The sequence below is a fragment of the Telopea speciosissima genome, chromosome 8 (assembly GCF_018873765.1).
Source record: "Telopea speciosissima isolate NSW1024214 ecotype Mountain lineage chromosome 8, Tspe_v1, whole genome shotgun sequence".
Taxonomy (NCBI): domain Eukaryota; kingdom Viridiplantae; phylum Streptophyta; class Magnoliopsida; order Proteales; family Proteaceae; genus Telopea; species Telopea speciosissima.
Genome location: NC_057923.1, coordinates 1,771,895 through 1,785,879, shown reverse-complemented (window position 1 = coordinate 1,785,879; position 13,985 = coordinate 1,771,895). Strand labels below are relative to the sequence as shown.

At 38.4% G+C, this 13,985-nt stretch overlaps 2 protein-coding genes across 2 annotated transcripts in view; both read left to right on the top strand.

Moving 5' to 3' along the window:
- The window catches only part of LOC122670614 (cytochrome b-c1 complex subunit Rieske, mitochondrial-like), a 30,741-nt gene extending 24,461 nt beyond the window's left edge, over positions 1-6,280 (top strand). The window contains exon 4 of the mRNA XM_043867555.1: positions 6,250-6,280. The gene's annotated coding sequence lies outside the window, so the exon portion shown is untranslated. The remainder of the gene's footprint in view (positions 1-6,249) is intronic.
- Positions 4,871-12,431, top strand: LOC122670613 (probable beta-1,4-xylosyltransferase IRX10L). The gene is made up of 4 exons (XM_043867554.1): positions 4,871-5,488; positions 6,922-7,310; positions 8,247-8,488; positions 11,719-12,431. The coding sequence occupies exons 1-4, from the start codon at positions 5,383-5,385 to the stop codon at positions 12,230-12,232; spliced, it is 1,251 nt and encodes a 416-aa protein (XP_043723489.1). The 5' UTR covers positions 4,871-5,382; the 3' UTR covers positions 12,233-12,431.
- The last annotated feature ends 1,554 nt before the right edge of the window (positions 12,432-13,985 follow it).

Here is a 13,985-nt window from a genome sequence, read left to right as displayed (position 1 = left end):
AATACCCTTATTCCATAGCTTGGAACTAATATAGAAAACTGGAATTAATTTATATGTATATGGGATAGTTTTTGTTCCGTGGGTTCAAAATTTTGCCTCGCTGGAAGTCTGATTCTCTCATTAGCAAAGGGGAATTATTGATGTATTTTATCCAAATAAAAAAAAGGGAATTATTGATGGAATCCATCAACAGACGATGCTGGCCCTTTCTGACTACGCAGTTCTAACCACCAACACCAAACAAACAATTTTAAACAAAATAACAAATTGGAATTAGCAAAATAAATAAAAAATGGAATCAGCAAGGAAGTTGGAATAGTTATTAGTTAATTGTAATGGAATTATCTATTAATTATAGGATTAACTTGACACTCAATTAAGTTACATTATTTATACATTCCATTGCCGACACCCCATCCTGTGGAGGTACTGTTCCAAGGATTTAAATTACGGTATCGGTAATAGCATCGGCCGGTATCAATAGCAATATCGATACCGATCAACAGTATCGATCAAGCCAGATTGTACCATTTCGCTCTCAAATTCGGAGTTAATTTTTGGATCATTTTACCTTCATTAGATACCGATACTATTGATCTATATCAGTATCAGTCTCTTCGCGATACCAATACATATCTACCTATATATCAATACAATACCAATACTTGATACTATGCACCATTGTGGGAATCAATTGAACCTGATTCCGTACGCTCTCTTGTTAGGATTCAGGAGTGTCTAACCCATAGTTAACAGAAACGGAAACGACAAAACAAAAAAGGGAAACGGATGGTAAGGGTAAAAATTTGTAAATACAGAACACGGGCCCATAGTTAGCAAAAAATTGAAAGAATCAGAATAAGTGAGAGAGTACGATGGTTCTAGATTAGGTTATGGATACGACCTCTTTTACCAGTGGCCTCAAATTTCTCTATAAATACATAACAAAAGCCTCTCATAAAAGAGGTCGAATCCATTACCTAATCTTGAACTATCTTACTCTCTCACTTATTTTGAGTCTTTCACCTTCGACTAGCTTTTGATAATTGACTTAGGCATCGGAGGATCCCCCGAGTCGTCTGATCCCCTCTTGTGTCTTTCTTAGTGTTTCTTGGTCCTTCTATCCGACGGGCACTATCCTCCTGCAATTTTCTCCTACATCACTCACCTTTTTCAAAAGTAGGTAAATTTAATGAGTCAAACATGGTCAATGCGAGTCAAGTTTTTTTTCTTCTTTTTTATTAATTTCTTCATTCTACTCTATCTCTAGGTAAGGAGGGATTGAGGCTATGGATGCTCATGGTGAGAAGAAAAAGAGGGGCTAATATTGGAGATAACAAACAAAAATTATAGGGTTTTGTTCAATTGTAAACCAAACTTCTGGTTTATGAATAGTATATGACCCAATAAAAAAACTAACTTGGAGAGTTTTACATGACTCAGGTAAAAGCACCGAGTCAATAAAAACTCAAATTGACTCAGACCTAGTCTAAGTCATTTCTTAAATATCCACATCTTCATAACTCCAGACAGGTTTCTTATGTTTTTTACTCAACTTGGGTACTTGGGTGATTTGCCCGAGTTAAAACCTGGTTTTCCAACCATGCTTGTACCTTAGAGTTTTCAATTTCCATATTACCCCTCAATGGTTCATTTTATTTGTTTATTTTCTTCACTTTTAAATATATCTACTAAGTACGCACTGACAAGCCCTAAGTGTATAATTATTAAGGGAGAAAGAACGCCACCTGGTCATGCGCTGTGGCATGTACATGTGCCCAGACTCAACTGACATGCGAAATGACTGGTACACCCCTACCTTTCCATGAGGTGGGGCAGTCATTTCACGCCCGGCTGTGTTTGGGCGCAAGTACATGCCACAACACACAACCGGCTGGTGTTTCTTTTCCCAATTATTAATTACTACAAAAAAAAAGTACATAATTATTACTGTTGCATTAATCCTTTAATATTTTAATTAACTCTAATTGTTACATAGACAGCCTCAATCATATAGTGTGTATATTTTTTTAAAATTTTATATCACTAAATTAGTAGGCTGCGTACATTTGCCCTTCTAGACCCTGCAATAGCGGGGGGCCTCGTGCAATGGGACGCTATTTTTTTTTATAACTAAATTAGTGACTAGTTAAAGCATTAAAGTATTCTAATGTAATTTTTTTTGGGGGGTCAATTCTAGTGTGTAGTTGGTTAAATTAATACATAGATAGAAAATGTGTTACAAAATTACGTCATACTCATCAAATATCATATTTTGTTTGATTCAGGATGGCCGTGTTGATGTATAATGGAATGTAAGATTAAAACGATAATCTAGCATTAATAATTATTTAATACATTGTTAGGTCATCTCAATATGTACTTGGTAAGGCACGTAAGTGAAAAAATATGAAAATATATCATCAAAGGGTGATCTTGGTATTTTAAAAAAATGTCTCTCTATATGTCACTACGAAGAGTGAAGTAATTCCTTTCACTATTCTTATAGAAGGATAGCTATTTCCCCGATTCTCCCTCCCCCTCCCTCTTCGGGTCCGACACTCCCTTCCCTTTCCCTTGCCCCCATCTGTTGCCCTTGTATTCCAACAAACATAACAGTAATCTCCAAATCAGATATTAGACTTCTCAAACATAACAGTAATCTCCAAATTGTTTCTGGAATTCTATTTCAATCAAACTGCACATATGTCATTAATACAATAAACGAGGTGTCTCACAGTGTCAACCTGCACAATCTGGGCCTTGTTCTCATGAAATATAGACAAATTGAACCGAGTTGTAGCAACGTCTTTCTCCCCTCAAGGTTCCTTTTGTAAGGGTATTTATGTAATATTTATTTATATGTTCTAATATAATCTTACTTGTATTAATGTTCAAGCTATGAGGGGCAATCTAGTAATTAGTCCATCTGACCTAAACCCTAGTTTCCTATAAATACTAGCTGGAGGCAGCAGTCTGAGTATTCTAAACTAGATACTCAGGGTGTAATGCATTAAGCAACCTTGTGCCTAAACCCTAACACCTTTTGCCCAATAAACTTCATTAGAGGTTTAAGTTCTCCATATAGACCAATCCTGACCTTGTCCTTCTCAATAATTGAAAGGCTAAAAAGGGCAGCAATTGAGTTCTCCTTTGCTTTGGGCTTCCGGTCTGAAGCACAAGACTGAGGGGATCAATTGCATCAGCATGTGCGATTAAAGTTCTCTAATTTTCATTTATTGATAAGTTGAGAAATGCAAGGAAACAACCGATGAATCTGATGCTTCAATGGATGTCTGTCGCTACTTGTTATTGGTGCTTGTTTCTGGTGAAGATAGAAGGTAGAGAGAGAGAGAGAGAGTCGGGGGTCTAACCAGAATCCACCGAAAATAGAGGAAGAGAGGGGGAAGGGAGCTTGATTAAAAGTGAATTTGCAAATCTGTCCATTTTCTTCAATTCAGTAAAAATGCTTTTAAGGGTAAATAAAGAGATAGTAAAATGAATTCAATCACTCATCGTAGTGATATGAAAGAAAACCCTTAAAAAAAGTAAGGATAATGAGAGGTACAAGTAAAGGGAGTTTGTGTAAATAGAATAAATTTAGGGGATCAACAAAAATTTCCCAATAGAAAAAGTTAAATGGTGAAAACCCTAAGAAAACCTAATTAGCAAGGGACCATGCCTCAAGAAGTAGTAATAGTGTGATCTAGATCCCAATCAAATCTTGTCTCTTTTATGGTAACAAGATAATTTATTGATGAAAGAAGCATGAGCGACCTGGTGTTTCTCCTTCACAAAGGAGAAGAAGCTAGAGAGTGCAGATAGGCCAAACAGTCAGACATACAATTGACAGAGCCTTCCTAACCAAGGTATCAACTATGGAATTGATATGCCTTGAAATACATAAAAAACAAGCATTCATCAAAAGAGAGACGAAGAGTCTTCATTTCTTCAATGATTGGCACCGCAAGCAAGGGAGGCAAATGAGTAGTTTATATTATATATATAATATAATATATTATACTATAATATAATAGTATTAGATTTTTCTAATACTACTACTAGTAAAATATATATTCATATTACAATGCATTAATATACCAAAATATATTAGTATTATACTCTATGAATGTATTATAATATATTGGTACCTAACTCCTGCTTGAATTATGTTCCATAGTTCAAGATTATAACCAAATTCTATTCGGTTTTGATCTTTCAATCCGGATCCGGTTTCATTTCCAATTTGACTCCCTTATCTCCACCTATTGGAGCCAGCTACATAATGTTCTATGGTTCTCAATTTCTCTTGGGGCCTCGGGTCTTTCCTAGTGTATGTGGGTTGTTGTGTCTTATATGGATCGGGTCATCCAATCTACCCCAAGGAAGGCCTTGGGTCATTGTTACAACCCAAAAAAAAAAAAGAGTTTGCTTGTGAAGCTCTGCATCTATCATACATTTTTTATTCACCAATATCCAATCCACCGTTTTAAAAATTAGAATTGGATCGATCAAATGGAATCCATTCTGACCAATTCAATACAGCTGATTCTTGATTCAAAACCTTAGAATCGTTGAATTTTCAGATCTGAAGACTGATTGTACATGTTTTTTTTTTCTTGATTCCATTGGATTGGAATCAATTAAGACCGATTCCGATATCTGATTCCATAGTTTGAATCATTGCTTCAATCGGTTCATAAGCCGGTTCATTGTCCCTTGTTGCCGTCCTAGCGTCAGAGATTCAAAAAGGACTAAATAAAATCCCGGGAGAGCAAAAGCCGCAGAAGCCGCCGAACGCCAACCTTGAATTGATAGTTATATAATAACTAATGTGGTATGAAATTATTAAAAAAAAAAACAAAAAACGAGGTGAGTTGTGAGAAGAGAAACTGAGAAAGATTGAAGGGCTGAAGAAGGTTTAACATCTCAACAGCTTTGTTGGTGCTATGAGATGGACTGCTCATCAAACTCGGTCACTGGGTGAAAAAAATGGAGCTTTCAGAAACCCGCCAAGATTTCAACATCTCCCATGGAATACCATTGGATAGACAGACGGGATTTGAAATCTTTTATCTGTTTCTTCAAGCCATTTCAGATTTCACTCTCTGTATTTTTTGTCCATACAATATATATATGTCAATCCCTACCTGTAAACTCTCTTAACATTTCTTAATTCTTTCCTCCAAACCCAATATATAAGAAAACTCTCAACCACTCCCCATATGACGTCCCAGCGATTTCGTTTCCACAAATAAAGTCTCCTTCTTGGATTCTCTGAGACCTATCTTTCAAGACCCATCTCCATTTCCTCTTCCTGTGTTATTCTCCCACACACCCACCTCTATCATCATTCATTGGGTTGGGTTCTCAGGGACGAATATGAAGGTTTCGACTTGTGCTTTGGTTTTGCTTCTTGCTTATGCTTCTCTTTTGAGGATTGGTGCCGAAGAGCTCGAACAGAATCGACAGACGGAGCGAATTTCAGGTGGCCCTCTCATATTTTTCTTTATCTTTCATTGAAGTTGAAATCCTAAGCAACTTCTCTTTGAATTCTTTTGCCTTTAATTTCCATTTCGGTAAGTTGAGCTTAAGTTTGTGTGGGTACCTTTTTGGTCTCTGGCCTGCCGCTGTAGTTTCCATTTGCTGCCCTTAGGTAATCAGATTTAGGTTTATATTAGTTCTATACTCGAAATTTTTGGCCTTTTTGGGATCAGCTGGACTGGGTACTGTTCCATACTAGAACTGATATTACACTGAATTCAGATTTGTGCTGGTTTTTGTTAGTTGTTATTTTGGAGTCCTCTTGTTAGAAGTGCAGTTTTTTGTACTTATTTTGCTCAAAGTTGAAACATGGACTTCGGGTCCGGTGGACTCATCTCTTCCCATAGAAATATCTGATTTGTCGTAAAGAGTAAGGCTTGTTTCAGTGAGTTTGGATTGCTTCCAGGTTTTCTTTTGCTCATATCTCAATTAAGAGTTTATGCATATGGGGAATTCGTGGGGGCGCATTTTGGGTTGTCTCTACCAATTCAGATAGAATTTCATACTTTTCAGGATTTGTCTATGTATAGAGTGTAATTTCATCTGTTCTAAATATGGGGTCTTTATCTTTGACCTTGTCATTGTTCAGCTTCTTTTGTAACATGTGAATATGTGATTCGAAACATAGTGAGTTCAAGAAAAGACTTCGGATATGGATTTCTGATATTTCCAGTCCTAAAAAATGCATTGAATTTAAGTGCATAGATTTTTTTATTTCTTTTATCATAAACCCATGTTGCTCTTGTTTTTCTTGTATGCCCGTAGTTCCTCTGGAGATGTCACTAGAGTTTAGAATCTTATTTTGGAATCCAACCAATTATGATCAAGATGGGTAATGATTCCATTATGATTGGTGTGGATCATAGTGTTTCAGCTGGTCTTGAATTCTATAATCATTGAAAATTGAACTTGGGCTGAGGTACTTGTTTTACTTAATATTTTCTTATGTTAGGGGGTTTAGGATTGTCATGGCGGTTAGGCGATCCAAGGCGTTGGAGAGGGTAAAAAATCAAGGTGACACCAACTAGGCGACCAAGGTGCCCAAGTCGACCAAACCGCCTGGCCGCCTAGGTGCCGCCTAAGCGCCGCCTTGACAACTATGTGTACATGTAGGAAAACCAGGTCCTAAACCTTAAGTCTTTTGAAAAATTGTTTTGTCCCTGCTATGTTTGGACACAAAAATATAATGAGGACTTCACGTGATTGTCACAATATGTTGATCCTCCAGTCCCATGAATAAATTTCAAAATATTTTTCTGTCATCATGCATACACCCATTAACACCTGAAAAATATAAAGTCTTGATGCTCTTGAAATCTAACTTGTTAAATTTCCACTTACGGGACCTGAGACCTTTCCCTCTTTGGCCAATTTTAGGAAGCGCTGGTGATGTTTTAGAAGATGATCCAGTGGGAAGATTAAAAGTGTTTGTTTATGAGCTGCCGAGCAAATACAACAAGAAAATACTGCAGAAGGATCCCAGGTGCCTTAACCACATGTTTGCTGCTGAGATCTACATGCATCGGTTTCTGTTAAACAGCCCAGTTCGAACACTCAATCCTGAAGAAGCTGATTGGTTCTACACCCCTGTATATACCACTTGTGACCTTACACCCAATGGGCTTCCTTTGCCCTTCAAATCCCCAAGGATGATGCGAAGTGTGATCCAGCTGATCTCTACAAACTGGCCTTACTGGAATAGGACAGATGGAGCTGATCACTTCTTCGTTACTCCCCATGACTTTGGGGCCTGCTTTCACTATCAGGTAAGATTTACAGATACTTTCTCCCCATATCTCTTTAGATTTCCCCATGTCTCTTTAGAAGAGTACTTGTATCTGGATGTCTGGACAAAAGAAATTTTTTCGTCCATTGCTACTTGCTATTTACCTTACTCATATATGGGTACAGATGTTGGGTATGGGTGTTGATGTATTGTTGCTTGATCCCCAAATAATAGGGAAAAATATGGTGCAGATAAAAGCTTGATTGTAACAAGTCTATCAGCATGACCCAAATATCTGCCGTGTGGCAGATCAGATGGGGCATAAATTCTGTGGATGGGGTCCCCTACCTACTTGCCAAGTTTCTGCCAAAATGGAGGTTTCCAAGTGGCAAAATAAAGCTTTGAAATTCCAGGGACTATAGGAGGGTGCATGGAATGCATGGATGGCTTAGAAATATAAAGACATACATGGGAGGGGATTGATTGAATTTGAGTGTGTAATTTGACAGATGGCTAATCCATACCAAATTGTAACAAGTCAATACAGGTAGCAGGATATTTATATTTAAGGCTCATGCCATAGCCTGCATGGAGGATTCGGAGCCATGGGCTCACCACTTAAGTGTCCCTTGGAGGACTTGTGTGTGCCAAAATATTCTGGTTGAATGACTTTATCAGACCTGTGGACATATTATATAGTCAGTTCAATTTTAATCTTCCAAATCCATATGTGAAAGTCAGTCTGGTCTGTTTTTACTCTAAGATGTCAGAGGTGGATCGTCCTACATGTGCATCTTGTGTACCTCTAGGCCAGATAACTTAAGGTTCCTTGCTAATTGCACTCCATATCTTATGGCTGGTTCAATTCTTGTTGTATGAAGAGTTCAAGATGTAAATTTGGAATGTAAATTAATATCTCTTATTGATATGCCATAATTTCTTCCTGGTTGTAATTCGTACACATACATTGTTACAGGAAGAGAAAGCTATTGAACGAGGGATTCTTCCTTTGCTCCAACGTGCTACCTTGGTTCAGACTTTTGGACAGAAGAATCATGTTTGTCTGAAGGAGGGTTCAATCACAATTCCTCCATATGCTCCTCCACAGAAAATGCAAGCCCACTTGATTACCCCAGACACTCCACGCTCCATCTTTGTTTACTTCCGGGGTTTGTTTTATGATGTCAGCAATGACCCAGAAGGTGGTTACTATGCAAGGTATGTTTCTATAGGACTCATGATATTAACAGCTTGCAAAAATTACGAGGTAGTTTAGCATCAGTTAAAACTCTTGATCTACCTCTTGAGGACATTGCACATGCAACACGAAGTCTGCATCTAGACTGGTCCAGTTTGCAGATGATCTACTTGGCAAGTTTTTTCTTATTTATTTATGGTTGTTGCGTTGATGGAGAGGCAAAGAGTGTAGGCTTAAGCATTACCTTGTGAAGATGGGTCTTGAACCCAGAGGCGATATGGAAAGTTTTATCAACTTGCAATGTGTTAGGATGCTTAGGCTGTCAGCAGCCAGTGAAAAGTGCTAGGCACAAAGCCAAAAGGTAATGACCAATTACTATTTGGCAAAATACTTTTGTCCCAAAAGTAGGTTATTTTCCTGGACATTACAAAACAGCATATATCCCTACCATTCATTTAATAGATCTTAAAAAATAGGGTACAATAGTAATTTACCCATCTACTTTCTCCTTTCCTTCACCCCCTTTGATTTATTTCCCTCTCCTTGAGAAGAATGAACTCTCTCCCATTCTCTGACTCAAGTTTGACAGCTCTATACTTGCCCTCCGTGGCTGTCTTCTTCAATCTGTTACCCTCTCCATGTCAAGGGTCTGAGACTCGGGTCTTGGTGGCATCTCGGCCAAGCCAGAAACCGAGTCGAGCCGAGATCTCGGTGAGTTGCTGCATTTTATTTATTTTTTACTCGGACCCCCAACTCGGTGGGTTTTACACATATTTTGGATCTGAAACTTGGTATCCAACCTATTTCAGGCCATTTAAACACAATGGCATGCCCAGATTTGCCAAAAAAACAAGTCCAAATATTAGTTTTACTTTGGAATCCTACAAATAGGTGATGATTCTTGGACTGTTGGAGTTGAATCTTCACTTTAGCACTTGAATCTCACTTCAAACAATGCAATCCACCCAAGATTTGAAAGAAAGAGGAAGAAATTTGAGGGAGAGAGCTGTTTGAGTGCTTTCCCCTTTGTTTAGAGAGCTATGGACAGAACTATTGAGATTTCCGAGTTCTGTCCATTGCCCTCTTTTAATAAAATGGGCACATGGGTCAAATGGGCAATTAAAATGGGTAAAAAACCATGTTCTAACCCGATACCGACTCACTGAGATCTCGGTGAGATATTGAACTTTTAAAACTAAAAAAAAAATGGAAAACATGTGTACCGAGACAATACCGAGATCTCGGCGAGATGTCGCCGAGAAAGTGTAATTTTAGAATGCGTATGGCATCTCGTCTCGGGATCTCACGAAACCGAGAAACTCGGCGAGATCTCGAACCATGCTCCATGTGAACTGAACTTTCTCCCTCTCTTTACTTTAAGTCTAATTTCTCTCCCCCCCCCCCCCCTGCTTCCATGAAATTTGACGGATTGCGGTGATTTCTGGCCCCCCCCCCCTCTCGGTTGAATTTCCAGCGATTGTCTGTCTCCACTTTACTCAGCATTGGTTAGTGATCCTCAGCTTCTATTTCCAATAACTCCAGCAGCATCTGTCTTCCATGTTCTGCAACTCTGGTGGTCGATGGTGATTTCCCCCTTCCTATTAAATGAATGTCCCAGTGCACGAGGATCCGCTACTGTTGGATCTTGGACGGGCAAATGTACGCACCCTTACCCATGCTTCACAGAGAGGCTGTTCCCGTGTTTCAAACCCTCAACCTGATGGTTGCATTAGCACAACTTAACCATTGCGCCAAGGCTCGCCCACTCCCTCTTTCTATTAAGACTCTCGTAATGACCCAAACCTTCTAGAACCCAATTTACAATATGGTTCAATGATTTAGTAATGAGGTTTCCAATCACCTAAGGGATTAGGGTGAGAAGTCCAAGAAGAATCCAGAATCACACGGATAAGGAACCAAGTTAAGATTAGGAGAAATTTTAATTAGTTGAATGTGTAGAAGCTCCAATTCTGGCCGCAGGCCCTTCTCCTTGGCTGCTGCATCATTTAGGTTTAAGGTTTAGATTAAATGATTTAAGATTTATGATTAAATGTGTTCAAGGTTTGTGTTGCTTTCTGACGATCAAGACTTGAAAGGAAGATGAAGAAGGCTTCCATGCTTTGCTGAATGGACGGTCTAGATTTATTTGTGACAATACAGATTATCACTCGTGGTTGTGACACTACTAACGACCCTTAGTTCTTATTATTATGGTTGTTGGGTGGATGGGGTGGTAAATAGTTTAGGGCTTAGTTGTTAACTGCTGAGGATTGATCTTGAGCCTGGATGTGGTATGAAATCCCTAGGATTTTACCAACTTGGGCTATGCTGGAGGTGCAGACAGCCAGTAAAATATGCTGGCCACAAAAGCCAAACGGTTTTACCCAGCTTCCATGCTTTGCTGAATGGATGGTCTGGATTTATTTGTGACAATACAGATTATCACTCATGGTTCTGACACTAATAATGACCCTTAGTTCTTATTATTATGGTTGTTGGGTGGATGGGTGGCAAATAGTTTAGGGCTTAGTTCTTAACTGCTGAGGATTGAACTTGAACCTGGATGTGGTATGAAATCCATAGGATTTTACCGACTTGGGCTATGCTGGAGGTGCAGACAGCCAGTAAAATATGCTGGCCACAAAAGCCAAAAGGTTTTACCCAACTGGGAGCTTTGGCTGGAGTTGCTGGCAGTTTTTGGTGCTACCCAGCAGAATTTCAAGTAGCAGCCAACAACAACTACTGGCCTGTGCAACCACACACAGCTGACCCAAATACGTATATGGGGGTTACAGCCAGCAAAAGTGAGAGCACTGGCTTTGTTTAGATGATCTACTGTTCTGTAGATAATGCGGTCCAATGTTGTATTCTCGGTTGGAATGTTTGGAAAGAAATGGAACAAGGTTAGGAAAAGTTACTCAAACAAGGTTGCCATTATAAAATTGATAGGTTTTCTTCTAGTTAAGGGATTGAATGTTGGATTCTTAATATCCCTTTCCTGCATGTCTTTCAAATTTATATGGCATGCGACAATAATTATGTTCCAAAGCATGAGCTTCTACCTTGCTGTGGGCATTTTCTTTATGCATCAAATTTATTGCCAGTTGATTGATTAAGGAACTTTTAGCTCGTCCTTTTGTTGGGTTGAGCTGGTATCTTAACTGCAGTGTCATGCATACTAACTGTAGGTTGCAGAATTGAACTGGTAAGTAAACGGGCATCCTCTAACTTCTGTTGTTTGATTGCACAGAGGGGCACGCGCATCAGTATGGGAGAACTTCAAGGATAATCCACTTTTTGACATCTCTACCGAGCACCCAATGACATATTATGAAGACATGCAGCGTGCTGTTTTCTGCTTGTGCCCTCTAGGCTGGGCTCCATGGAGTCCTAGATTGGTTGAAGGGGTGGTATTTGGATGTATTCCTGTTATCATAGCAGATGACATTGTGTTGCCATTTGCAGATGCAATCCCATGGGAGGAAATTGGGGTGTTTGTAGCTGAGAAGGATGTTCCAAGATTAGATGCCATCCTTACGTCAATACCGCCAGAAGTAATATTAAGGAAGCAGAGGTTGCTTGCTAACCCTTCAATGAAGCAGGCAATGCTTTTCCCACAGCCTGCTCAGCCAGGAGATGCTTTCCATCAGATACTGAATGGGCTTGCACGTAAGTTGCCTCACGACAAGAGCACTTACCTGAAGCCTGGTGAGAAGATCTTAAACTGGACTGCAGGTCCTGGGGGTGACTTGAAACCGTGGTAGCAGCTATGCCTTCTCTGGGATGCCATCATTCACCCTTTTTTTTTCCTGGCCTTGACCTGACTCAAATGCTGTTTGCATCAATTCTATCGGGATGCTGGCCTTCATTTCATTCATACTGAGAAAAGTAAATGTAAATCCGCATTTTATTGAAAGCTTACTGAAAGCCAAATCAGTACATTACAATTTTTTTCTTTCTTTCTTTCTTTTTATTACAAGTATAGGTAGAGTGGTAGATGTGTGAAGAAACATTGTGTTGTATTTTGCCTTATTGGGTAGTCATTATTTGATCTGAATACTAACGTCTTAATTCTCCCAGAATATTGGATAGAGAACTTCTCTCCATCTCTGCATGCTATCATCTATTTACCAATATGTCTTTGTTGAGACTTCAGTGGTCATTAATAAAATTGTGTCCTACTGTTTCCTCATAATTCACGAATCATTATAGAAGCTATTAATTTAGCTAGCTATCAACCCGAACATTAGGGTTGTGTTTGGTATGCATTCTCAAAATAAATGTTGGGTCTCGAGTGCATTCTGAAGCAAGGAGAATCTGATTCATAAGGCACATCAAACACTGCCTTAAGTGACTTAATTGACGTGGTTTGGTTTTATATATGAATCGAACCCTTAAATGTTCCTCAACACAGTACGGCTCAAGAATCATAGCATCAGTTTGAATATCTGATCCTCAAGGATTACCAAAGATTGCCTACATAGGAGAGTTGACAATCATGAATATATCCTTATTTGTGATGGGCTTCCTATGGCAAAAGCTTTTCTAGATTAGTAGTTCTACCTAGATTGAGAACCAAGTTATGCGATGTGGATTATGTCAATAGCATATGATCATTTGCTAGTTTTTTCTATTTTTCCCTTTTTAATTTTAGACAATTAAGCTTGGCAATTTTTTTTTATTATTTATTAAAAATAATTTCAAGGGGGATCAATTTCATCAGAAATTAATTACTTAATCATGAGAAATTTTGTATTTTTTTCCCATTGTAATTTTTTTTTTTATTTGTTTATAATGATTGATTTCAGGAAAAACAGTTTCATTGATTGAGCATGCAACTCATATACTCATGTAAAAACATTATAAATTTTTGGAATTTGAAACAAAATAAAACTAGAGAACATGGTTTTGGTGCATGGTATGGGAACGGGTATCGACAACCCGCAAAACTGATACGATACTATACTGAAATGGTTTCGACCTGGATCAGCTGTATTAGACAAAAATATCCTTGAATTTCCTTTAAAAAAAACAAAATTTCTGAGCATTTTACACCTTGTCCGCACCATGCTACCGATACGGTATCGGCACGATATCGATATCGATGACTAACAAAACCGATACGGACGATACGATACCGATACTTAGAACCATGCTAGAGAAGAACTAAACCAAGGAAATGAGTATAAATTTAATAATCTTGTTGTATAAAAAGTATGAGACCCTGTGGTTATGCTTCATTTCTTACCAAAATAAATCATTGATTAATCATTAGTCTTAATAAAACTAAAATGTCTCTGTCATCCTCCCTGCTACCTCTTCTAATTAATATGAAATGAATTACTACTCATCCTCCTTCTATCCTAATCTTGCTTCTAGTAACAATAAAGCTCTTTGCAATATTATTATCAAGGTACTTCAAAGACTTTTCAATATGGGTTTGGTAACTTAATTGCATATTCTTATTATGTTTAGAGTCTAAAATGACTTTTTATAAAGTGGAGACATGGAGGACTC

Excerpts from the sequence above, each read along its gene's own strand:
- LOC122670613 (XM_043867554.1), top strand. The coding sequence starts at position 5,383 with ATGAAGGTTTCGACTTGTGCTTTGGTTTTGCTTCTTGCTTATGCTTCT. Across the intron at positions 5,489-6,921 it reads ACAGACGGAGCGAATTTCAG|GAAGCGCTGGTGATGTTTTA; the intron begins GTGGCCCTCTCA and ends GGCCAATTTTAG. Across the intron at positions 8,489-11,718 it reads GAAGGTGGTTACTATGCAAG|AGGGGCACGCGCATCAGTAT; the intron begins GTATGTTTCTAT and ends TTGATTGCACAG.